Raw genomic sequence first — 24,365 nt, forward strand, 5'->3', positions numbered from 1 at the left:
TCGGCTCAATATTAGAGAAATAGAGCTTAGCCTTCTGCGCTCACATTACAGTCATTCTATAGACACATTGTAGTCTCACATTATTACATGATATCGCCGTCGTTGCTCCACTAGACATTGATGCATTTGCTTCATCCGTCGCCGTAGCGGTCCATCCGATCGTTATAGTGTTTTTTTTTTTGTTTTTTTTATTTCCTTCCTGCATCATCCAAAGACTGATCAACGCTTCAAGATGGCTGAGTTGAATTTGGGGAAGGGGCTGACTGCAGGGAAAGTGGCCAGTAACGTGCAGAAAAAACTAACCAGAGCTCAGGAGAAGGTAAGAGCTCAGCTGTATTTATTTGCACACTTTCAACATCACGTTCCGGGCCCCGCACGAAGGAAGGGCTGTGAAGCAGAGCAGCAGTGGTCGGTGCTGCATCCTCTCCAGCAAAGGCGCAGTGTCGCATCACGTCGTTTGTTATAATAAGATCAGAGCAGAGCAGGTGGATGCTGTGTTTGGGGAGGGTGGGGGGTAGGGGGGAGGGGGTGTGTGATTCACGTGCACGCTTCCTTCACTCAATGTCATGCAGCGGACACGTTCATGATGAAGTAAAAACACAGGCCACTGTAAAGTAAAGGCCTTTACTCTTTATTTGGCTGATGTGTCTCCGGCAATGCTGCAAATGAGAGTTTTCACACACACATACATTATAATGCGGCTCACTCCCGTGTATTTTTTCTTGTATTATATATGTTTGTTATAATAAATACAAAACATCCTCGCCTACGATATAATGTGTATGAGTAAAGGCTTATGCGTTCACGCACTTGCGACTTGTGCGCTGAATAAATGTCAGGGGGCGCTACTTGTCCATCAGAATACTGTTGGGCTGAAGGCAGAGAAAACAGATCGTGTTTCCTGTAGAGTCAATAATGTGCTGGGAATAAACACGAGATAATGTATGGCTTATATTTGATTTGTTGCACTGTGTGGTTTTAGGTTGAGGGTTCGAATTAAGGGTCAAGATAAGGATTGGAATTGATTTATATGGTCATGGATGGAGTGAGGGCTTAGGGAATACATTATGTCTGTTATGTCTGTGAGTGTCCCCACTATTATAGAGATACAAGTGTGTTTGTTTTGTGTGAGAAGTATATTTGAACTTAGTATTATGGGAAAGAATAGAGAGAGAGACCAACATAAACTAATCTAAAAATGCTGACTTATTTTGATATGTTCATTCATTCATTCATCTTCTACTACTTTATCCTCCACATGAGGCTGCTGGTGCCAATCCCAGCTGACATAGGGCAAAAAGGAAGGGGTCAGGTCACCAGTCCATCACAGGGCCTATAGTGCCATGTGGTGTATTACACTGAAAACTGAGCAGAATCATGTGTTGCTACACTCATGTCATCGTCACTCTGTCTAATATGCTGCTGTATGTTTTGGCGGACAGGTTCTCCAGAAGCTCGGAAAAGCCGACGAGACCAAAGATACCGCCTTTGAGGAAGGAGTCATCAACTTCAACAAACAATATGTGAGTACAGTCCAGCGACACATGTTGCGCAACGGATTAAAAGCGTTCTCTATAGCACAACAACATACTCTTATCTCCATCCGTACTTGCCACTTATTGCCTCATGCTCGATGTTTCACCCACAGACTGAAGGCAGCAAACTGCAGAGGGACCTTAGGGTATACTTGGAGGCAGTGAAAGGTGACAACAATCTGCATCTACAATCACAATAACCTATTTTTGCATTGGTGTTTACTGCAGCTTTGCCTGCTTGCTTTTATTGTTTTTAAATCGTATACTTTTCCTTTAATTCAATTCAAAGGCCAATGTTTTCATCCCTGGATAATTTGCCTGCTTTTTTTTTGTTGTTTTCAAATCACATCGTTTCTATTGTATTTTAATTACAATGTAATGTTCCAATTCTAATGTCTCTGGAATGTGTTTTCTGCCTCTGTAAAGCACTTTGAAATGCCTTGTGTACGAATGGTGTAATATGTATGTGTGTATATATATATATATATATGTATATATATATATATATATATATATACATACATACATACATACATACATACATACATACATACATACATATACATACATACATACATACATACATACATACATACATACATATATATATATATATATATATATACTTGCTTTGCTTTAAGATGTAAATGTCCAGTTATAATCAGCCTGTTTGCTTTTTCTCTCAGCGATGCACGAGTCCTCCAAGAACCTGCAAGAATGCCTCGGTGACATGTACGAGCCAGAATGGTACGGCAAGAACGAAGTGGATTCCGTACTGGAGGTCAGAATCACTTTCAAAAATGGGTTAGAAAGACAGAGTTTGTCTGTGTGTAAGAGGAGATGATTAACAGGTCTGTGTGTGTTATGTGTCGGTGTGTATGGAGCCTAAATTAGCTCATGAATCCCAATAGCTCGTTGTTGTTTTTTTTTGCGATTGTGCACGATTAGAAGAATGGGCTTAAAGTTTTAAAAGTTGGCTTTGGCTCGTGAGAAAAGCTAAGTAATTATCCTCCGACTTCATTAGGTTTGTTTTTAAAATTGGTTTTGGATTAATGGTTCTTTGTCTGACAGTACAGTTAAAAGGGTTTCAGTTTATTCTTAATGTAGCCACAAGACCATTAGCCAAAACATAGCAGTCGAGCAACTGGCAATAACTCCAGGTAAGAGATGGAGAGAGACACTTTATAGCTCTATTTTGTTAATCCATGCTGCAGGACTCTGATGTGCTTTGGACGGATTACCACCAGAAGTTGGTCGATCATGCTCTCATCTCCATGGATACTTACCTGGGCCAGTTCCCTGATATTAAGGTAAGCTGTGTGGCCATGTCAACATTAACAAAGCGTCCATATGCCGTAGCAGCAGCAACGTGTTTTTCCCTCTATTGTTGTGTACAGACGCTGATAAGTTTTACTGAATTATGCCCAATTCGATGTGACAAACATAATGACGGCCTAGAAAGACACTATATATCGAGGCATAATAACAACTTTCTTCATATTTACGAACTCTTGTTTTCTACTTTTCAGGCACGCATTGCTAAGAGGGACAGGAAGCTGGTTGATTTCGACAGTGCACGGCACAACTACTCTGCCACACACAAGGCCAAGAAAAAAGACGGGGGCATTAAAATTACCAAGGTAAATTGAAATGCACCATAGCTGCTATGCCGTGTATATCAAATTCAACAACAAATGATATTTTGTTAATTTGATCAACAATTCAACGATTCTCTCTCTTCAAGCCGTCGTCTTTGTTGGAGAGGGCCGCTCCAGGTTGGGCTCAGGGGATCCTGTCCGCGCACAGCGTCGCCCAGAGCAGTCTTTCCAGGAGCCAGGTACACGATCACACTGTCGTAGGACCAGGGTCACACTGGATGCATGAGCGGCACATTTGCACACTTGCTTTTCATTAAAGAGTAACCACACTGCTCACATGAGCTCTACGTAGACAGCAAAGATTATCTTTCACCACAGTTTCAATGTCATTATCTGTCAAATATGTCACAAAAAGTAAATGCACTCAAGCTTCTCAGTTCCCTAAATCAATTGATGTTTTTCTACAAGGCTTTTATTGTGAAACATTTGTAAGACCTAGCAGACACATGGAGTGTTTGCATGGAGTTGAGTGTATAGAAAGTTTTTTAGTTATGTTATGTAATGTAAAAAATAACAGCAGCTCTACAGCCTGTCTGATCAAAAGAGAAATAGGCAATTTTTTTTGCTATTCTAACTATAGTCTTGATCAGGGGTGTCAAACTCATTTTCACTGAGGGCCACATCAGCGTAATGGTTACCCTCAAAGGGCCAGATGTAACTGTCATACAGAATAAATATAACTAAATGTAACCAAATATAATGTAAACTAAAGGTAACTACTCCGTAACATATTGCAAAATAACTTTCTGTATTTATTACTTATTCAAGTTACAAATATGATGCGTTTATAGATGTAGCCCGGTCCGCGATGGTGTTTCTTGACAAACTAACAGTTTTAAATGTCTATCTCTGGTCGGGGGAAAGCCCTTTTCTTCAGCCACAATAAAGCTAGCTTTCACTGCAGCATTGTTTTAGGTTGTGGCTTTTGTGAACACATTCTGCTGCGATCGCAGTCTCAATCTCAATTTCACTCGTCGCATGATGCGCATACAATGATACACTGCGATCTAGTGGCGGGATGCAATGATGTTGATACGTTACGATGTAACGCAATCGCCATGCATTGTGGGAAATGTAGTTTATGGTCAACGCACGCCTTAAAGCAGCATAGACCTATTTTAACACAGATTTTTGAGACCAATTAATCACTCGCGGGCCACATAAAATGACTTGACGGGCCACATCTGGCCCCCGGGCCTTGAGTTTGATACACATGTGGTCTAAATAGATGGATTGGTGGTTTTGTTCCGTCTGGCTTCCGTTTTACACATTGAGAACGACAATAGCAAAGCAATGGTGGCCAATGGATTCGCTCGAGTCGAGTTGCCAATGTTGCATTACACGATACAATGACCTGGATGACTGGGAACCTTTACAGTCAGTCACATTATGAATTATCAAGCATGTTTCCATGTAGAGACGGGAATAAATCAAGTTAAAGGTTCAGAGGGAAGACAAATATCCGTTATTAGCCAGATAATGATTGTGGCTCAGTCTGATGCCTTCTCAAGTCATGCGTGTGTGTGTGTGTGTGTGTTTCAGGCTGAGGAGGAGTTGGAGAGAGCCCAGAAGGTGTTTGAGGAAATTAATATTGACTTGCAAGAAGAGCTGCCATCTCTCTGGAACAGGTGTGTATCTGATTTTCCTCCCCTTGATGGATAGACGGCGTCATTTCATTTCACTTACATGCTGTGCTACATTTACCCTAAACAGGATACAGAACTACTGTCCAGCTAATAATGCGGTCAATATTGTCTCTCTTTGTCTCTTAGTCGTGTTGGGTTTTACGTCAGCACCTTCCAGAGTTTGGCCGGTTTCGAGGAGAAGTTTCACAAAGAAATGAGCCGGGTGAGACACCTCCACAAAGACCAGACAAAACAAACTGACGGGCACACAATATCAGATAACAGTTAAATTGTTTACAATGCCAGGCTGACTATATTAGTAGGAGCTTGTTGCCCTTGAGCATGGTCGGTGAAACCTTACACCCTCTCTTTGCCTTCCCTTGCAGTTGGATCAGGATTTGTATGATGTCTTAGAGAAGCTGGAGCAAGTAGACACAACCAGGTTAGTGAGCGAATGTTTATCACTTAAACACACTCATAGCAAGACTGTCTATCGCAGAGTGCACTTTGATGCATTGTGTAAATCCTGGAAATCGTTTTAGAGTGCTGCTCGTTAATTAATCCCTTTGACAGGGAAAAAAAAAAATAAATAAATACATAGATGTCTATGCCGTTTTTTACTCCTCAACAGTAAATCATCTTTCCTGAACTGTTTGCAAATATCCAGCTCTCCTGAGAGACATAAATTAACATGCTATATTCATTTATGAGTCTGCATCAGAAGATGGAATAGCAGTAATTTGGCAGCTTGTTTCCAGTGAACACATTTATTTTCCCATTTTTTTCCTGTGTGTTTTCTCTTAAGCTTAGAAGTAAACAAACAAAACCAGCAAAAAAAACCCAATGTTTTTCTTCCACTATGGTAATGAGACGTGAGGATTTAAACACTACATATCACAAACACATGAACAGACACACAAAATGACATGCATTAACCTGGAGTCACCCCTGAACTCCCCCCCCCCTTGCAGAAAGACAGGTAACCGTGGCGCCTCAACATCAGGAGCAAATAGGAGGTAACCTGAAGCAACTGTGAACACAACTCATTCAACTGTCTGTCCAACTGAAATGTCTGTCCAGCTGTCTTTATGTCAGTCAGTCGGCAGTTTTGGGAGGTTTCTCACGGATCCATGTTTTCTGTCTGTTCAGAGTGTTGTGCTCACAGAGCTGCAGATATGCAAGAGCGGAACAAAACTGTCTTTAAAGGTGCCATATGTAAGAATGTGGCCAAAAACGGTTACTACATTGAAATTCAAAATGCCGAGGTCTTTTAGGTTTCGATTTCTGACGTAACTGGCAACCCGTGGTTGCTCAGCAGCTGAGACTCTACTGACTGCAATGGTTGGTAGACGGCTGTAGGTGGCGCCACATGCCAAAACATGATTTGCAGTCTGCAAAATATATTTTTTAATGCAAATATTTTGTCTGTACTGTTGTTGTTGGTGAGTTCAGTTTGTTATATGAACATTATTCCTGAGTCTCTGTGACATATTAGGAGGATTTTATGGCCAGTTGCTTTAGATTTATTACATAATGCACCTTTAATGCAGCACCGGATAAGACGATGTAGCCAATACCCCGAGGCTTGTTCACTCCTTAAATAAGAAATTAAAAAGTAATCCCATAATGCACCCCGCCCCTCATACCCACAAATGCAAGAAGTGTCTTCTGAGTCTCATCTTTCGTGCAGATTTTCTCATAAATCAGCGTGTACCACAACAGTGCGCTGTGTCAATGTTTTAATTCAATTGCGGGGTAATTCACTTTTACGACCCGTAGGAACACATCCATTTTATGATGCCTGGGGTTCTTGGACCCCAGCGTATTTGTCCAATTAGCTTGATTAGTAATACGGTCTCAATGCTGTTCCTTTTCGCTTTGTAACACTGTCGTTCGAAGCCACCGGTGTGCACGACTGTCTCGTGCAGCAGTAAGTGGCAGGTGTGTGTTCCAAGCTCTTTACATATCTGCAAATCTGTGGCTGCTTTGTCAGCTTCAGCACATGCCCCGTGTAACAGCGAATGCCTCATATCACTGTTCATTTGTGAGGATTTACAGGAGGCACAAACTAAGCCTGCTTGCATGGAATGGGAGGGGGGTGTGTGAGATGATGATGGCGGGTTAACCTTTTCGTGCATGACAGCACTTGGGATGACGACTTCCTCTTGAACTCTTGTCGAGCATGCCTTGTAACTTCTCTCCTGTCGTGTTTTTAGCTCTTAGCCGCTCACTTTAACTGTTTGCTGCTCCTCCTGTTTCTCGTCTCATTTGTGTTACTCCGTGTTACTTTCCCTGTAATCTGCCTTTGTTCTTGTTTTGCACCTCCCTCTCTCACTCTCTCATTCACTCAGTGACAAAGAACCATCTAACCACACTCTCAGGCCAGGAGGACCTCCACCAATCCCCAAATCTCCATCCAAGGTAGATCCATGCACACACACACTGGTTTTGTACTGAATTATTAGTTAGACTCAAACGCTAATCAAAGGCACTGCACTTTTATTATTTTATTATTGGTTATTTATCTTCTCACCATTGCCACTATTTATTTATATCATGTGTGTTTAATTGAGTGAGTGACATGTTTATGTTTATGCTTTTTACTGCAGTTGTTTTTATCTATGAATGTATGGCTTAAGCACTTTGCTGGAGCAGCGCTCCAATTTCGTTGTATCTAATGCAATGACAATAAAAGCATTCTATTCTATTCTATAAATATATATATATTAAAAGGATTAAAATCGGTGAATAAATCAAGGAGCCAAACTTGAGAGGAGAGCATTTTCTAACTGGAAGAGAAACTTATTGGAAGTTTGGAGTTTTGAGCATAAAAAACATGTGCCAAAAAATCCTGCTGACCCTGTAAAAGTGTCGGAAGCTTTGGATGTTATCAATGTAATGGGGAAAAACGTGGATTCTTGAATAATGTTCTTCCAGAAATAAGGATAACACGCGCACGTTCTCTCGCACACATGCACAAGCCGTGCAATAGAGTCACATGGCGTGGCACATGGCATCCGAAGGCTCCTCCCAATTAATTGTGCAAAAACCGACAATTAAGATTCAGGGCACTGAAATCGTTGTTCACGTCTTGCCTGTGGAACGACCTCATGACCACAGTTCTTTCTCTGTTTTCTAGCTTAAGCCAGCAGTGCCTCCTCCACCTAAGGTGACCCCGTCTAAAGAGATGAAAACAGAGAACATCATCAACTTGTTTGATGCTGCAGCTGCTCCTGACATCAGCGTCACCTCCCCCACAGAGGTGAGTGACACGCCGTTGGACGATAGCCCTTTAACTTTATCCTCTTCTGTGCGGGTCAGAACCGTTCAATTATCCGTCTTCTGGCCTGTTCTTCACACGACTTCACACATTCTATTCTATTCTATTCTATTCTATCCTATCCACCATGAGGTGCCCTCCACATCACCCAGTTAGACAATGAGTCCTCTTATTCCTGTTGTTGTCAGTTTGACAGTCCTGCAGTGAGCAGCCTACTGGACATGGACCTGGACTCTTTCAGTGCAGCAACCAAAGCCTCCGCGGTCTCACAGGTGGATGAGTTATGGCATGAACCTAGTCAGAGAGACACTTCGCAGCAAGAAATGCCAAGCTTCACAAGAGATTTTTCCATTCTATTCAGATAATATTGAAGTAATATTGGTATTTAAGTGCAGATGAACTGCAGTATGACACTGTATGTCCAGGTTAAACAGCATTAAACAGAGTTTAATACCTAAAACAAAGTTTTAGTATTAGTTGCCAGTTGTTTGATTTTAAATACAGTGAAACAATTATTCTGGATACAAAATGAAATCACTTGACAAGTTTGGCATCGTCTCAGGAGTTGCTCGTTCTGCTTCTTTTCTAATTTTCCTGAACAAAAGGTGGATGGCAGCATGATGATCTGTAGAAAACAGCCTCGAGTGACCACCTTCCTCCTGCTTCAGCAGTTATCCACAGATCACTCATGGCATGAACTGATAACCAATAATACTGCTGTGCTCTGACTTTTTTTTCTTCCTAAATTCTGCAGAAAATAATTTGAACACGCCCTTAACACTAACCCTTACTTACACTGAAGGAGAGATGAATGGAACAGTTTTATCAGTTTCTTTTGAATTATTTCAGCTGCTCGATTTATGTCTGCTATTAAGCCTCAGTGTAGTGTTATCCTAGTATCATCCACAGAAGAATGGAATGTAGACTATTGTACATTTACATTTAAGCATTTTGCAGACGCTTTTAAGTGACTTACAAAAGAGGAACAAGCTACATAGAAGTAGTCTTGGAAGGACTGATAGAGGGTGAGAGTGTTGAGGTGGATCCAAGTGCAGGGTGTGTTTTCAGGAGCTTCTTGAAGATAAACAGGGACATCTGGTTCTGGTATCGCTGAACAGGAGCTACAGTTGTACAATTAAATATAAGACACTGACCTTAATATGACACAGCTTAATGCTTTTGTGTTTTAATGTTAATCTTGGACTTACCTGATCATGTACGTACACATATGCAGTTGAGTTTACACCAGTTTCATTTGAACTGCAGCTATTGTGCACAAAGACTTTCAAAAAGCAGCCATGATGCCTGGGAAAGTAGCAATATTTAAATTAAAATAAATCATAGTGATTCCAAAACACCATGTCATACTGTCAGTTATGTTGTATTGAGTGATGGTGGGAAGAAATTATATTCACTTTGTAGAAATATTATGTTATATTATGGTATACAATAATGTGAGAGTCACAAAACATAAAGGATAGGTAGTTGTAATAAGTCAAAATTGATGCAATGCAAATTTAAATATATTTTAATATATTTTTATTTAATGCTGTTAGGAATGACTCTGATTTTGAATGAGATTAGCTTTTTTATAATAAATATTCCACATACTATATCTTCCAGAGGTAGGGATAAGCATTGGACTGAATCTATACTACTTTTTTTAATTTCAGTTAGTTGCACTTCAGATCTCCTGCCCTGGGCTTGAAGGTTGAGAGCATGAGACCTGCACTGGAAATGTGAATGTGACAAACATGAGCAAATACTTTGTTCAGTGATTTATTCTCTTCGTCTTCTCATCCTGTTGCTTTTCTGTTTAACCACAGCCAGCGAACTGGGACTCATGGGTGAGCTTTTCATCCTCATCTTGAACAAAACGTTTCCATATACTGTGTGATGATACGAATAAATAATGACCATTATGATCATCATCTTTATCAGCATACTATTATTTGTGTCCGTAGTTACCGCCTGTTCATTTGTCATTGTTTGCATTGACTACTTTATGTGTGTAGCCGCTAATACAACACCCTACTGCTACACACATACTGGAGGTATATTTCAGTATATATACATATACAGTATATATCATATATATACAATATTTTTTACCCGAATGAGCCATTTTCATTTCATTTCATAAATCCGTCCCAAATCTGTTTGTGTCTTGTCCTTGTGTCTGCAGTGCTTGATGTGATGACACTAAACACTGAAGATAGATTGTTGTACAACACAAATAGAACTTGGGATTTTAAATCAATTCAGTTCCAAATGTACATATCGCACAATTGCATTCAATAAAATAATATGATAGATAGATATAAAGATAGGAAGTGATATACGCATTACTGTAGATTGATTAAAGGACACCACATCGACACAAAATTAAGTCAAAATGTACATTAAAATTCTGAGATGTGTACATTTTTGAACTGAATTGGTCTATTTTCTTCCGTTTACCCCTTGTATCCCTGTATGTGCACATGTCACAGTACATCTTCCATGTGACACACAGGGAAACCGTTGTGCGCCGATAGTTGAGTGAAGCTGCCCGTGACTGAAGTGGGTTGTGACACTGAAGAGTCAGTGGGCAACTTCACAAAATCTTTCTCGCAACTTGGCATTTTTTGATTATTAAGTATTAACCCTTTTTTGTTGACTGTAAGAGCGATGTGTCTCAACGATCATACCTCTCTGCTGTGTAAGAGCTCGAGGCAAAGCAGCGATGGCTCTGAAAGGAACGACACGTCCACTCTTATAAACATCCCCTTCCTCTTTCTCCATCCGAACATAGCCGTGGGAATATAAACCATGCTTGCTAACTGCACAAAGAAGATCCAACATCTATCTTCTGATGGGAAAAGGCTGATTATTTGTTTTCTTTCTTGCCTTCTACTACCACCTTTCCTTCCTTCTTGATTTTCCTTTTATTTAAACTTCTCTTTGAGGGTTTTTAACCTTCACCACCAAACCTCTTATGATGATGATGATGATGATGATGATGGTGATGATGATGATGAGGAACCACTGACACCTGCTACAGACCTCCTCTCATCAATTACCATGGCATCTTTCATGGTCTCCTGTTCCTCATGTCTGCAGCTTAATGATCACTGATATCTTTCTAAATCTAAATCAATGCTTGATGCTAACTCCTCAAATCCTCATTCATGTTCAAACTCATTAAAAGGCCATTCTAATGGATTTTTTTTTTAGCTTTTAGCCCTTGCGTCTTTCACGTCCCTCTCAACCTTGTTTAATGGCTGTAAAACTTAAGCACAGCAATGACAGAAGTGAAATCATAGACTGTATATAAAAACTGGAAGTAGTGTTTGCATGTTGACTGTTCACAGACCCTCATATGTGCCATTATATATCATCTATTATCTATTATAATAGCATGATGTTAATTTACAAAATCAACATCATGTTCTATTGGAGAAGACCTGAAACTAGTGTTTTGAGACCATTAACTCCTCAGATAAACGTTTTCTGACATTATAAATCAAGTGAGACATTAGACACTTCCATTCAATTTAAGTTGTTTTTTTTGGCGGAGTCGCCCCCTGGTGGCTAACCGTTCTACTTCCTAGTCTTCAGTTCACAAACTGTAAGGCTACACTTGTTTTTATGTACAGCCTATGCGATTATGTTTAGTTTGCTAACATAATGTTCACCATGTTCACCGGTGTCTTGGTTTAGCATTTGCCAAGTAGCACAAACCACAGTTAAGGCTCATGGGAATTTAATTTTGTGACCCGATAATGATAATTACCTTTGCAATGGCAACTTAATGTAATCATACAACATTATATTTGTATAATGTAATAATTATTTCCTCGGCTAAAGCATTAAAAAAAATCACTTGTATGGTCCTTTAATGTTGGAACTACTTACCCATCATTCTGATAGTATTCTTATACATCCCCTTTGTGCCCTTTTAGTGTCCACATCAATTAGTTCTCCCTTTACTTTAATTCATCCCAATACAATTCTCTAACATAACAAAACCATATAAGACCAATAAGATTAAATATCTCTTATGACCTTTGATTCCCTAAATCCTGACCCTTGCCCCTCAGTCTGAGGACAGGAATATCGAGGAAAAGGAGCCCCAGAAGCACTATGACCCTGTGACTGCTGCTGCAGAGGCCTGGGGGGATGAAAGCTCACAGCCTGTCCGCTATGACCCCATAGCAGTGGCCTCAGAGGGCTGGGGAGATGATGGAAACCAACCTGTTCGCGATGACCCTGTGACTGAGGCTCAGGAAGAATGGGGGGATGATGGGAGCCAGCCGGTTCATTACGACCCTGTGGCTGAAGCCCAGGAGGACTGGGGTGATGATGAGAGCCAGCCAGTCACAGAGGTGCCAGCCACCACAGATGAAACACCTCCGGCTGAATCTCCAGGTGACACCGTTGAGGAAGAGGTTGCCCCAGCTGCTGCCACGTTGGATAATGAAGAGGGTCAGGTAACCAAGGAGAGAGAGAGAGAGAGAGAGAGAGAGAAATGGAGAGATGCATCTGGACGAAAATGATGGATGCATCGCCTCTTGAGAAGGAGTTTTGAGCATGGGAAGGAAAAATATTTAGGATGTATCTAGGAAGCATCAACTGTGGCCCAGGGGGGCGAAAAGGATATTAATTGATGAGGGAAAGAAACGAATAGATACATCTGCTTCTCAGTGGACATAGTTAATCACTGTTAATTGCAGTATAATAATAGTCTGTGCAAAAGCTTTATATTTATGGCAGACGTGCAGTAGAATCTAATTATGCTGTCTGTTCAACGTGCATGCATGCTGTTTGTCCGTCCGGTCTCTGCCATTTTACCACTGCATTATTTGGGACCTTAATGTGTCTCATTATCTAACCCTTTGCTGTTACTCCTCTAATGTCTCTTTGTTTAGCAGGGTGAGTCTGAAGCAGCTGCTGAAGCAGCAACGGCAGAAGAAACAGCGGTAGAAGAGGTAGGTGCCAGAGCTAATGCAAAAAAACTCAATCAGTTTAAGGTTAAGGATTTTACACATGATACAAGTCATGATTGTTGACTGTCTAGACACCTGCAGTAGCAGCCGAATCACCAGAAGCAGCTCCAGAGCCTGAAGAGCCTGCAGAGCCTCTAGAGCCTGCAGAGCCTGCAGAGTCTGCAGAGTCTGCAGAGTCTGCAAAGCCTGCAGAGCCTGCAGAGTCTGCAGAGCCTGTGAAGCCTGCAGAGCCTGCAGAGCCTGTGAAGCCTGCAGAGCCTGCAGAACCTGCAGAAATGCCGCCCGGCTTCTTGTTCAAGGTGAATATGCCGTACAAAACGTATAAAAAAAAAACCAATTCAAACATTTCCCTCCAGTTTATCATGTGTGTATTGTGACAATTGATGATTACAGGTTGAAGTGATGCATGATTACGCTGCCAACGACACAGACGAACTGGAGATGAAGGTCGGAGATGTCGTGCTTGTACTCCACTTTGACAACCCCGATGAACAGGTACACACACACACACACACACACAGGTATGCTCTGTGACGTCACAGTGATGCACTGAAACTGGGTCGATGTCCCATGTATCTGTATTTAGGATGACGGCTGGCTGATGGGAGTAAAGCAGGACGAGTGGCAGCAGAAGAAAGAAGATGCCGCTAAAGGAGTATTTCCTGAAAACTTCACCCAGAGGCTGTGAATGTGAAGGATACAACATCATCCCAGCTTCTTTCTCTGTGTCTCCCTTCCTCTTACCTCTACCCTTCATATCCTCTCTTTTGCCCTTATACTGTATCTTTACCAGGACTTTGGCCATAGAAGCAGAGCTGTCACAGCTCTTGCTGAAATCATGCATTTCTAAGGTCTGTTACACTGTGCTAAAAGCAGATCTTAACATTTCTGTGGATTTTTTTTTGCCAGCATTTCTGAATTACAAACGTGTATGTCGTGTTACTGGTGCCAGCGACTGTGTTGCTCCTCGATACCAGAGGATCGATACAGGGATGGGGTGCCTCTGCAACGGCTACTGCTGTAATTTCATTAATGTTTAATGTGTATTCATGTCTTTTCATGAACTCCCCAAGGCATTGTCCGCCACTATAGCAGAGAAAAATGTCTTTTGAGGTTTGTTTTTGCTCATCTGATAGAGAGAGATTGCAAACAGTGTGCAATTATTAAGACAATGCCAAGTGTAGCAACATATCCCTTTTACACTTACACACACACATATATATATACAATCTGTTTCACAAGGTTTGAGGGGAGTCATTTCTAAAACCAGGCACACGCTGAGTCGTCTCCACTATGTTTAGAAATCCCTAGCTGCCAACTTGATCTCAGTTATAAGAACTTTGAGCACACAAGCTGCCAAAGTCTAATCAACTCAACGCACATATTTAATTAGTCCCGATGTTCTCGCACCGGAGATCACACTCCTGGCACAATGCCTTTTTGACACATCCAGCCAATCCTTTACCCCAAATTTAATTATTGACTTGTGAATCATGAGCCCTTGGTTGTTACTTGTTAGTTTAGAGTTTTTTGGTGGTTCGAGTAGAGTAAAGCTGTTGTTAAAAATCCTCTTAAATACCAATATCAAACACCAGTCCAGTTAAGGTGACTGCACAATGTCAGTATGGAAATGAAAGTAAAACATTTAAACCCTATAGAACCTAAACAAAAAAAATGACTGTTGATGTTTGTTTTCAACAGTCATCTTTTCACAGGGCGACTCCAAATATGCATCAGTCACCATTGAGAAGCATGGGAAGCTGCTACTAGTTGTGCAATAGTCAGGCAGATACATTTACAGTTACAGCCTAATAGTAATCAATATATAACTGAGCCAGCCTCATTGGTTTAAAAATGTGCCGACAACATTTCCTTCTGTTTGCATCGAGACTACTTCGCTCCAATGCAGATGACTCCAAATATGCACCAGAGCAACTTCATTTATTTTTGTATGCTGCAGAGCAATGATTACTTATAAACTAATGTAACTATGTCAACATAATTGCCAACTAAGGATGTTATGGAGTGTTTTGTACTTGTCAGGTTTACTGCTCTCAACATAGCCACACACCGTAGGTAGTTAACACTATTCTCACGTTTCGGCCGCTGACTTAAACGAGATTTACATTCCTCACGATGTTATTAACATGTAGTAAGTGTGTGAGGAAGTGTGTGTGTGTGTGCGTGTGTGTGTGTGTGATCCTACGTGCGTGTGTTTATGACTGAATTGGGAACACAAATTCTTTATCTATAGGCTACTATTATTGGACAATTCCACCACCACCTACCAGAGGATGAGGCCGTCAGGAAACCCGGATGAAGACAACTCAAATGTATTTGGGTCTTTTTCCACTTGCTGGTATTATGGTTCCAGGTGTTATTGTGCATTCGTTGTGTATATGTGTAATTTTTGCCAAGCTGTGTTGACAGATATACATATTCTATAGAGACATTCATATCTGTATGTGAGTTACTGTGAGCATGCTGACTTCCCATGTGTTGTGTGAACACCCTTAATTTAAGACGATGACACTTCGGTCACCTTTGAGGCAGTTGAAACAGGCAATTTCTATTTTTTATTTATTCATATTATTTTCTTAATCCTAGCAAGGAGGGTTTTATTTTACCTCCACCTCCTCGAATATTAGTCCTGATTATAATTGCTTGTCGTCCATCAGCCGTGCCTCAAAATGTTGCTGGGGTGTCGTGGTCCAAACAGAGATAAACATGATTATATGGAGACAAGACACATAGAGAGAAACTACAAACCCCCAGACTCAGGAGGACAGTTTTATTTTATTTATTCTTTTATTTTAAATTTTTTTTGAGATGTGCATGATTCTTTTTGTGTACCCAAAAATCCTCACGTGGTAGAACATCACCTGCAGAAAAATCAGTCACCTGGCACACCTTTTTTCTTTTATTATTATTATATTTTATGAGATAACTTGATGAGTATTTTACCTGGGTCTGGTTCTCTATCTGTCTTTATAGATCAGTCTCCTACAGTGAGATACGGGATATAACAAAAATGTTTTTTTTCCTGTACGGAACTGACCGAAAATAATAAATACAATACAATCTCCTTACTGCTCAGAGGCACTTGTTCTATGTTCTTTGTATTCCAGCTCCTACAAAGAAAAGTAAGTAGCAGTAAGGAAAAGGCTGAGAATATACAGTATGTCCTGTGTGGATATGTTTCTTCTCTGCAAATACTGGTGCTTCCAGCAGGGTGTGCTGTTTTCAAGGACTAACTCTCTCCATCCTGGAGAAAAAAGAAAACACTTTGAGCGATCAGGAGGAGGAAAGAGGAGCGTTTGCTGTGTGCTGCTGTCCGTGGTACTGAAACCAACCGTCAGCCCACCCTGTAACCACAACTATCCTTGTTTGATTCATTATGTTCCAGCTCCAGTCACGAGTCACGTTTGTACAGAAGAATGGCTGTTAACACATCAGCATGGAACAGGTGATTATCATTTTCAAATGCTGAGGCATCAGAAAAACCTTATTTTAGTCGTGTCTTATCAGTTTAGTGGTTAGTAATATGGCAAATAATGCACCTGGTACTTTTGTTTTATAAACAACAACTTTATATTTCAATTCAAATACAACTTGTATGCACAGAGAGAGAGAAAAAAATAGAAGTTTACGTTATTTTCTAAAAAATATATCTTTAAATAGTCTCTCCAACAACCGCTTAATATACATATTTAACAAATCTTTGAGCAGAAGTAGTAGAAGAAATCCTTGGAGTTCCTAAATGTTTGCATTGTTGCACAAGTGTTTTCTGCTGGGACATGTGGGACAATATACGCTACATATTTTTTTGTGTCACAAGATTTGTTCTAATAATGTTCAAAATCTGATTTTTCTTTTTTCTTCCAGTTTACGTTTTGGGGGATGGAAAATAAGAAAAGGAATAATATAAAGGTAAGCTATCAAACTAACTTACTATTCAATATTGAAGATTATCGTTATTTATCTAGATGCATAGATGTTGCTTAATACAGTAGTTGAATACAGCCTGAGTATTGTGTATGCCTTAACTACCTGAAAACCTGAAACAATGATAAACATGTCACAAAATACCCGATTAACAGTAAAAAAAAAAAAAAAAAAGACGTATAAATGAACCATATGAATCCATCTGAGACAATCATCAAGTGGAATGAAAGCAGATGTCACACTTGAAAGAGCAAGGTGACCACACCACAGCACATTTTTTTCAACATTAATACTTCACAATTTCTTTCAAAGTTGAACCAAAAACACTGCAAAACAATTGTCGTGTCTATCGCCATTCCCTGTCCGTCAGATATTTTCCAACTAGGCCATTTTCAGATATGAAACTACAGTGCAACACCAGCATATTGATACACTGCATTCAGTAATTGTACAGAACGTGACTGACGCTTCAGAGGTTTTCCAGTAAAATAATGGTTTCTCAGTTAATTCAAATATACAGTATAGGCTCTAAAGACTAAAGAATCAGTGGAGTCACTGTAATTATTATTTCAACAGTAGTCTTTCTTTTCTTAACACGACTTGACTGTATAAATACCTATGTACAAACACAACTACAAATGTTCAGTCTACAAATGTGTTCTTCTTTTTTTTCATGACACTTCACCTTTTCCCTCATATATTAATTTATTCCACCTGTAACAATATGACCTAGCTTGATGTCAAATGCAAAAATTATAACAAGTTACAGTAAGTACAGTACAAAGGAATGAGGAAAACGTACTTCACCTACTTTTTTTTTTTTAAATTTAATGAAAGCCATTGTGTTAAGTCACAGTCTTTAGTTTTGATCTCTCCGGTGAAGGGATTGAAAAGGAGTGATATTTACGCCCATATCTCTAATGGTGTTGGTATATTATAACTCTAACACACCTCTAGTTCTTGAAGCTATAAAAAGACTAAAGTGAAATTGTATTGAGACTATAACATCAATTGTCCTTGGTGTTCCCTTAATAGCTTCCTTGTTTCAAAAGACAGTTGTGCTTTGCTGCTCGTGTAAGCAGCTAAAAGAACAAAGTAATCAGTGTGAAACGTGTCTCCGTCTCTAACTATGTCCTTGCTCGATCCCCCACGGGTGGAAGTGTCCAGCGTTCAGCAGCATTTGCCCCAACTTCTGTAGGAGCCAAGGATACCAGTGAAGCCCGTCAGTCTGCAGTTCTGAAGGCCCTGTGAGGCTGTAGAAGAATCTAAGTGGGGCCAGGGCCCAGTGAGCCAAGTGGTGATTGTCCACAGCAGCGTAGCAGGATGCCAGCACACCATTCACGACTATAGACCCGTGCTGGGTGAGCGGAGCATACAGGCCGGTGCTCGTCTGCTCCTCCACAAAGGTAACAGTGGAAAACGCTGCCTGTAAACCCACCTTTTCTCGTGGAGCAAGTACACACTGTCCTGGACGGACCTCGCTGGCAAAAACTGACTTCAGATGAGCTTCAGAGCCAATACCGGCCCTCGCTGTAGAGTCCAACTTTGGCTCTGTCGCCGTCTCATCCCGGCCCGACTCACCCTGCCCACCAGTGCAGTCAGCGACGAAGATCAGGTGAGCGGCTGTGAGTGTGATATTAAGTCCTGTGTCGGTGCCAATGACGTAGAAGGTCTTTGTGGCATTGGGCTGGTGGTCCAGAAAGGATATGACCGTGCTGTAGAGAAGAGGACCGTGGCTGTCCGCCGTTGAGGAAGCCAAGACACGGTCACCAGGGTGCAGATCACGCATGTGTTTGGTAGCGCCACCCTCAAGAACGACCTGAGCTTCGCCAGGGAAACAACCACCAGTTTTGGCTGCCACAGAATGTTCTATGGAGAGATGAAAAACAGACAAACAAAGGTTTGAGACAAAGCACATTGACAAAGTAAATCAGAGTGATCTACAAAGCAGGGAGGACATTGACACAAGGGCAATTTTATCTCAGTGGATCAGTGGTATATTGTTAAAGGTGCCATATGTAAGAATGTGGCCAAAAACGGTTACTACAGTCAAATTAAAAATATACAGAGGTCTTTTAGGTTTTGTTTTCTGACGTAACTGGCAACCCGTGGTTGCTCAGCAGCTGAGACTCTACTGACTGCAATGATTGGTATACATTAACATGATTTGCAGTCTGCAAAATATTTTTTTTAATGCAAATATTTTGTCTGTACTGTTGTTGTTGGTGAGTTCAGTTTGTTATATGAACATTATTCCTGAGTCTCTGTGACATATTAGGAGGATTTTATGGTCGGTTGCTTTAGATTTATTACATAATGCACCTTTAAAGCATACATGTGCCTCTTCACTCTATCAGTAAATACAAAATTCTTGTATTTTAAAAAACAAATTAACTAAGTTTGCGTTGGCCCTCTCTACATTCAGTAATATCTCAATCAAAATCTATCAAATTTAAAAGTGAGTTTTTATGTTCAGGTTTTCCTGAAACTGATCAGAAGCTTAGTGAACTGACAAACTTACTTTTTCTTCATTTTATGACATGAGTGACAAATGTTCTGTTATTGTCATTCATTTAGACCACAAGCTGTGCTAGGATTTGGCAATAATAGCAATGGTTGTTGCCTTCCTTCCACAGTCCAAAAAGATAGATTTGAGGGATTTGGCGAATTGGGCACTAATTGACCTTGAGTGTGAGAGTGGATAGTTGTTTGTCTCTATGTGTCCCTGTGATGGACTGGCGATTTGTCCAGGGTGTGACCCCGCCTTTCGCCCTATGTCAGCTGGGATTGGCACCAGCGTCTCCCTGCCACCCTCATGTGGAGGATAGTGCGGTAGAAGATGGATGGTTGTTGCCTATTTTCTTCGTATAGCAAGTTTAAAACATATGGATAAACTGCCAATGCATGTTGTCAGTGTCACAGTCAAACAACCTTACAATTGTGCAATGTTTTTGTTGTACAGAGTTTGTCATTTTCTGCCCATGAAGAGTTGAGAACCACAATTCACAAATTTCACTCCGGAGAAACGATCAGTCTATAAACATGAAATGCTGTAAATAATAGTGCTATATTTCTCACCCTAATTATTATTATAAACATTTGTGCCTGTATGGAACTTGTTTTAGCATATGTGAATAAGGTGTCCCTTTAAGACACTGTGAGACAAAGTGGCAAGAAGAGGTATTCAGTAAGAGCTAATGGATAACCAGCTGATTGTATCACCACAGTCGGAGCATGGCCTGGGGTCAGAGAGACAGGAAAGTACACAGACTCAGACCTGGGTCGAGATATTGTTTGGATTACAGCAAAGTTTGAGTTTTAAACTGAGTCGCATGGATTATTAATGGGTCCACAGGAGCAGAGAGCACTGACACACTGTAATGAGCTTGAATATTGTTTTCTGTTAATTTTTTAAAAAGTGGATCGGCCTTAAAGAAACAAGACAATAACACCGGAGATTATAACACAATATAAATAGTCTTTACAAGACTCCCGTGGCAAGAATAAGATTGAAATGCATCACTCGTGTGTGAGTGTGTGCGTGTGTTTGCGGGGCAGCAGTCTTAGAGCAGTCTTAAGGCAGCCAAATATTTGTTCAAGGTGTGTGTGTGTGTGTGTGTGTCTGTGAGCTTGACGACTGCAGAGAAGGAGGACCGTGAGCACGAGGTGATAAGACTCAGATAAGACATCTGAGAGAAACTTACTGAGGGGAAAAGCAACGGCAAAACAAAGGGAGAGTTAATCATCTCACAGCTCACTAACCTCAACAGGCTTGCTCAAATAAAGTTTGGCATCAAATAACTGGTGGTACCAGACAGACACGGCAAAATGACTCCGCAAGAGTTTGAATACCCTGAGGTGGAATGTGGTCAAGGTATTTTTGGGCGAACACTCTGATCTGATTTGTGTTTCACTCACTGTGTCTTTTTAAATTAAACTCTCAATCAAAACAAATGTTCAGACTCAGATTTTATAATTTATCTAGTGGATCTTTCTGGTTTAAAGATGCATTATGTAATAAATCTAAAGCAACTGGCCATAACATCCTCCTAATGTTCATATAACAACCTGAACTCACCAACAACAACAGTACAGACAAAATATTTACATTAAAAAAAACATCTTTGCAGACTGCAAATCATGTTTATGTTTTGAAATCACGTTTCGGCATGTGGCGCCACCTACCGCCATCTACCAATCATTGCAGTCGGTAGAGTCTCAGCTGCCGAGCAACCATGTGTTGCCAGTTAGAAAACGAAGCCTAAAAGACCTTGGTATTTTGAATTTGAATGTAGTTACCGTTTTTGGCCACAATCTTATTGTAAAGTTGCGCATGCTAAAATAAACAGCAACTTTTTGCCACATTTAGCTAAAAAACATATATACATTTTTTTTATTTTTTTATGTTTAACGAATTAAAACCACCCTAGTGGGTGAAATAAACTTGAACATACTACCCTGATAATAACTACCTAAAACAACAAAAATCATGTTCACATTTAACATTAATATTTAATATTTAACATTTAGATTTAGATTTTTTATTCAGATTAAACATTGAGGCTGATGTTTTTTTGCTAAATGTGGCAAAAAGTTGCTGTCTATTTTAGCATGCGCAACTTTACAATCAGCGCCTCATACATTATTACATATGGTGCCTTTAATAGTTTTTTTGTAACTATTCCAGCATTTAATGTGCACACCCAAAACTCTCATTTAAAGGGATATGTCAGGAGTAAGGGAGAGGGGAGGCAGTACTGCAACATTACGGATTCCAACTGCCATAAAACACCATAGTAGAAGAAGAAGTAGACGAGAAAGAAAAAGAAGAAGGGGGTCTGTGCAAAGAGGATGAAGAAGAACAACATTACAGAGAGCAACTGCCATAAAACACCGAAAATATACAAACACACACCATTTACCGTCGTGTAGCTTTCGTCTCAGACCTGCACTGACCTGACGCTCTCTGCAAAAAGCTATGTCGTATGGTCATGTGTCGTATATCTGTACTAAGACCACATACTGAGGTGAAATTATCTGATGTCTCTGTCCACACATAATCTGAAATGTGAGTCAACAGAAAAAGGCTACGAGTGACTTCAGCCTGGTCATGTGAACATGTACTGTAGTCTAACATCTGACCGAGAACTGGTGCTTGAAAAAAGCACAGGTGCAAAGAGCACAGGTGCACCTTCAGCTTTGATTGGCTCCCTATAGGCCACACACAAAAACATGCGCACAGGCTGATAATGCACACACATAAAGATAAGAATCACCAGCGAGGGGGTCTGACATCGACCTCATTAGTGGTAATGACAGGTGGCCACAAAAACATACGAACACATAGATCCAGGTCTTACCTGACTTGACGCTGCAGTGAATGTGGGCTTTGGACTCGTAGTAGACCCAGTCGAATCCAGCTTCTACTGCCAAGCGTGCCAACATGGCATATTTATTTCTGTCCCTGAGAAAAGGGATTCAGCAGCATTGTTATTACCTTTTCTTTACAGTGAAATCATAGCACAACATAGAGTACTTCTTCAGAAATGTACAGCAGCATTATATCCCTGTGGAAAGTGTTTATTTTGTGAGTACCCTGGATTTGGCCAATTCAATTCGCAATATTCAATATCAGCAAAAAACTAAATTCTTCACTACATAGTTGACTCATCACATGACTGATAAGCCGATTGACTTCTGTCTGGCTGCTTCACACCACATAAGCAGCTGTGCGGTATGTGCTCACCTGTCTGATGTGGTGATGTCGACAGCACGTCCCTCGTAGTGCAGCGAGTCCTCAGAGTGATGACCGTCCTCGTCCCAGCCCTCGGTCACTCTCAGCTTCACGCCGGGCCACATGTTCATCACGGAGATGGCCAGAGAGTTTAACTTGTCTTTACAACGCTGAGGGGAAGACGGACAGGAAATGGGGGTGAGGAACAAAACGACAAACAACCAAGAGGATACTAAGGACGAGATGATGAGGGCATAATGAGGGCAAACTTTCTCAGGTGAATGGTCATTCTCTACACAAACCCTCCATGTGCACATGCTACAGAGGATTTTCGCAGTTTCGCAATCTTTTACACAAACTTTTTAGGTCAAGATGCTCCAGAAAGAGTAGCAATCTGTACTTGGCCAACTCTAATGAATCACAGTTAAGGCCATTGTCTAGAGCACTGGATTATTTTGTCCGTAGCTGACTGGCTGACTGACAGAATGTAGATATATTATTTTGGGCTGTACCAACTTATGAAGGAAGATAGACTTTGTGTCCTCTACAAGTGTAGACCCCTAAAAAAGCCTAGTAGATAGGTAGGTATGTTATTTTGGGCTGTACCAACATTGAGAGGATGAAGATAAACCTTGTCGTACATGTTTTCACCCCATAAAGGTGATTTTACACATTTGCAATGTTATTGAGATTTGGCTCCTTAACAATCAAGGCATTTCTGACTGATTTATTTCCTCTGTGGTTTAAATATCTGCATTTTATGGATGCAAAACCAATGAATGAATTAAGAAATGACCGATTCAAGAATGCAGATGTAGACAACTTGGCTTTTAGTCACTTCTTCCATTCTTCTGAAGAACTTCACAACTCTTGGGTGAAGACACAATGACCTGAACCACTGAGAATCTTCACAGACATGAATGTGATGTTGAAAACTAAGCAGCCTTGTGACGTAAAGCAGCAGCAGCTCTCAGGGTCAAAGGTTCACATCAATGTTTTGTCCCATTCCCATTCCTGCAGCCATCGATCTGTGCTCCTCACCTGGGTCATGAGTCTGTCTGCGCCCGTGTCCTCCTCATCCTTGAAGATAATATCTGTGTTGTAGTTCGGCGTCAGCTCTTTAAAGCGCTCGGAGTTGCGCGTTATCTTGCCCTCGGGTCTCCCGCTGGCTCCCAGCGTCTTCTCGGCCACGTTGGGGCTGAACTGCTTGTAGGCGAGCGGCGTGAGCTTCTTCGGGAGCCGCCTCTTGCCGTACCCCCTCCCCGGCCCGCAGCCCTCCGAGGCAGGTGCGAGGAGGAGGAGGAGGAGGACCGAGGCACACAGAGAGGCGGCGGTGAGAGGAAGGAAGGGGATCCGCATCGCCTCAGGGGGGGAGGGAGGGAGGGAGGGAGAGAGAGCTCTCCTGGGGAGAGATGTCTTCAGCGTCTCCCCGGTTCCGTCCCCGACTCCATCGTCCGTGACTGTCGCCACATCCCGTCCGAAAATCCGAAGAAGAAGCGCATCACCTCGGCGACGAAGGGCACCATAAGGACACCCAAAAATAGTTTTTATTAGCTCAGGAGGAAGGAGAAAAAAAAAATTGACCCAAATGCAGAATAAA

The 24,365-nt window shown here is 41.1% G+C and overlaps 2 protein-coding genes across 2 annotated transcripts; one reads left to right on the top strand and one right to left on the bottom strand.

Moving 5' to 3' along the window:
• Positions 1 to 232: 232 nt before the first annotated feature.
• Positions 233 to 13,774, top strand: bin1a (bridging integrator 1a; the record flags this gene model as incomplete). The annotated part of the gene is made up of 20 exons (XM_083908645.1): positions 233 to 319; positions 1,443 to 1,523; positions 1,649 to 1,703; positions 2,222 to 2,316; positions 2,750 to 2,845; positions 3,065 to 3,175; positions 3,280 to 3,372; positions 4,736 to 4,821; positions 4,966 to 5,041; positions 5,205 to 5,260; positions 5,790 to 5,834; positions 7,170 to 7,239; positions 7,958 to 8,080; positions 8,287 to 8,370; positions 9,925 to 9,945; positions 12,181 to 12,570; positions 13,012 to 13,072; positions 13,279 to 13,385; positions 13,480 to 13,581; positions 13,673 to 13,774. 20 exons carry the CDS (start codon positions 233 to 235, stop codon positions 13,772 to 13,774), a joined length of 1,941 nt encoding a protein of 646 aa, XP_083764771.1.
• A 4,380-nt stretch (positions 13,775 to 18,154) lies between these two features.
• On the bottom strand, positions 18,155 to 24,124 carry LOC310942964 (indian hedgehog B protein-like; the record flags this gene model as incomplete). Its single annotated transcript, XM_083908438.1, has 4 exons — positions 18,155 to 18,900; positions 22,392 to 22,495; positions 22,778 to 22,935; positions 23,807 to 24,124. The coding sequence occupies 4 exons, from the start codon at positions 24,122 to 24,124 to the stop codon at positions 18,155 to 18,157; spliced, it is 1,326 nt and encodes a 441-aa protein (XP_083764564.1).
• Between the last annotated feature and the right edge of the window lie 241 nt (positions 24,125 to 24,365).

The sequence above is a fragment of the Microchirus variegatus genome (assembly GCF_963457635.1).
Source record: "Microchirus variegatus genome assembly, chromosome: 22".
Taxonomy (NCBI): domain Eukaryota; kingdom Metazoa; phylum Chordata; class Actinopteri; order Pleuronectiformes; family Soleidae; genus Microchirus; species Microchirus variegatus.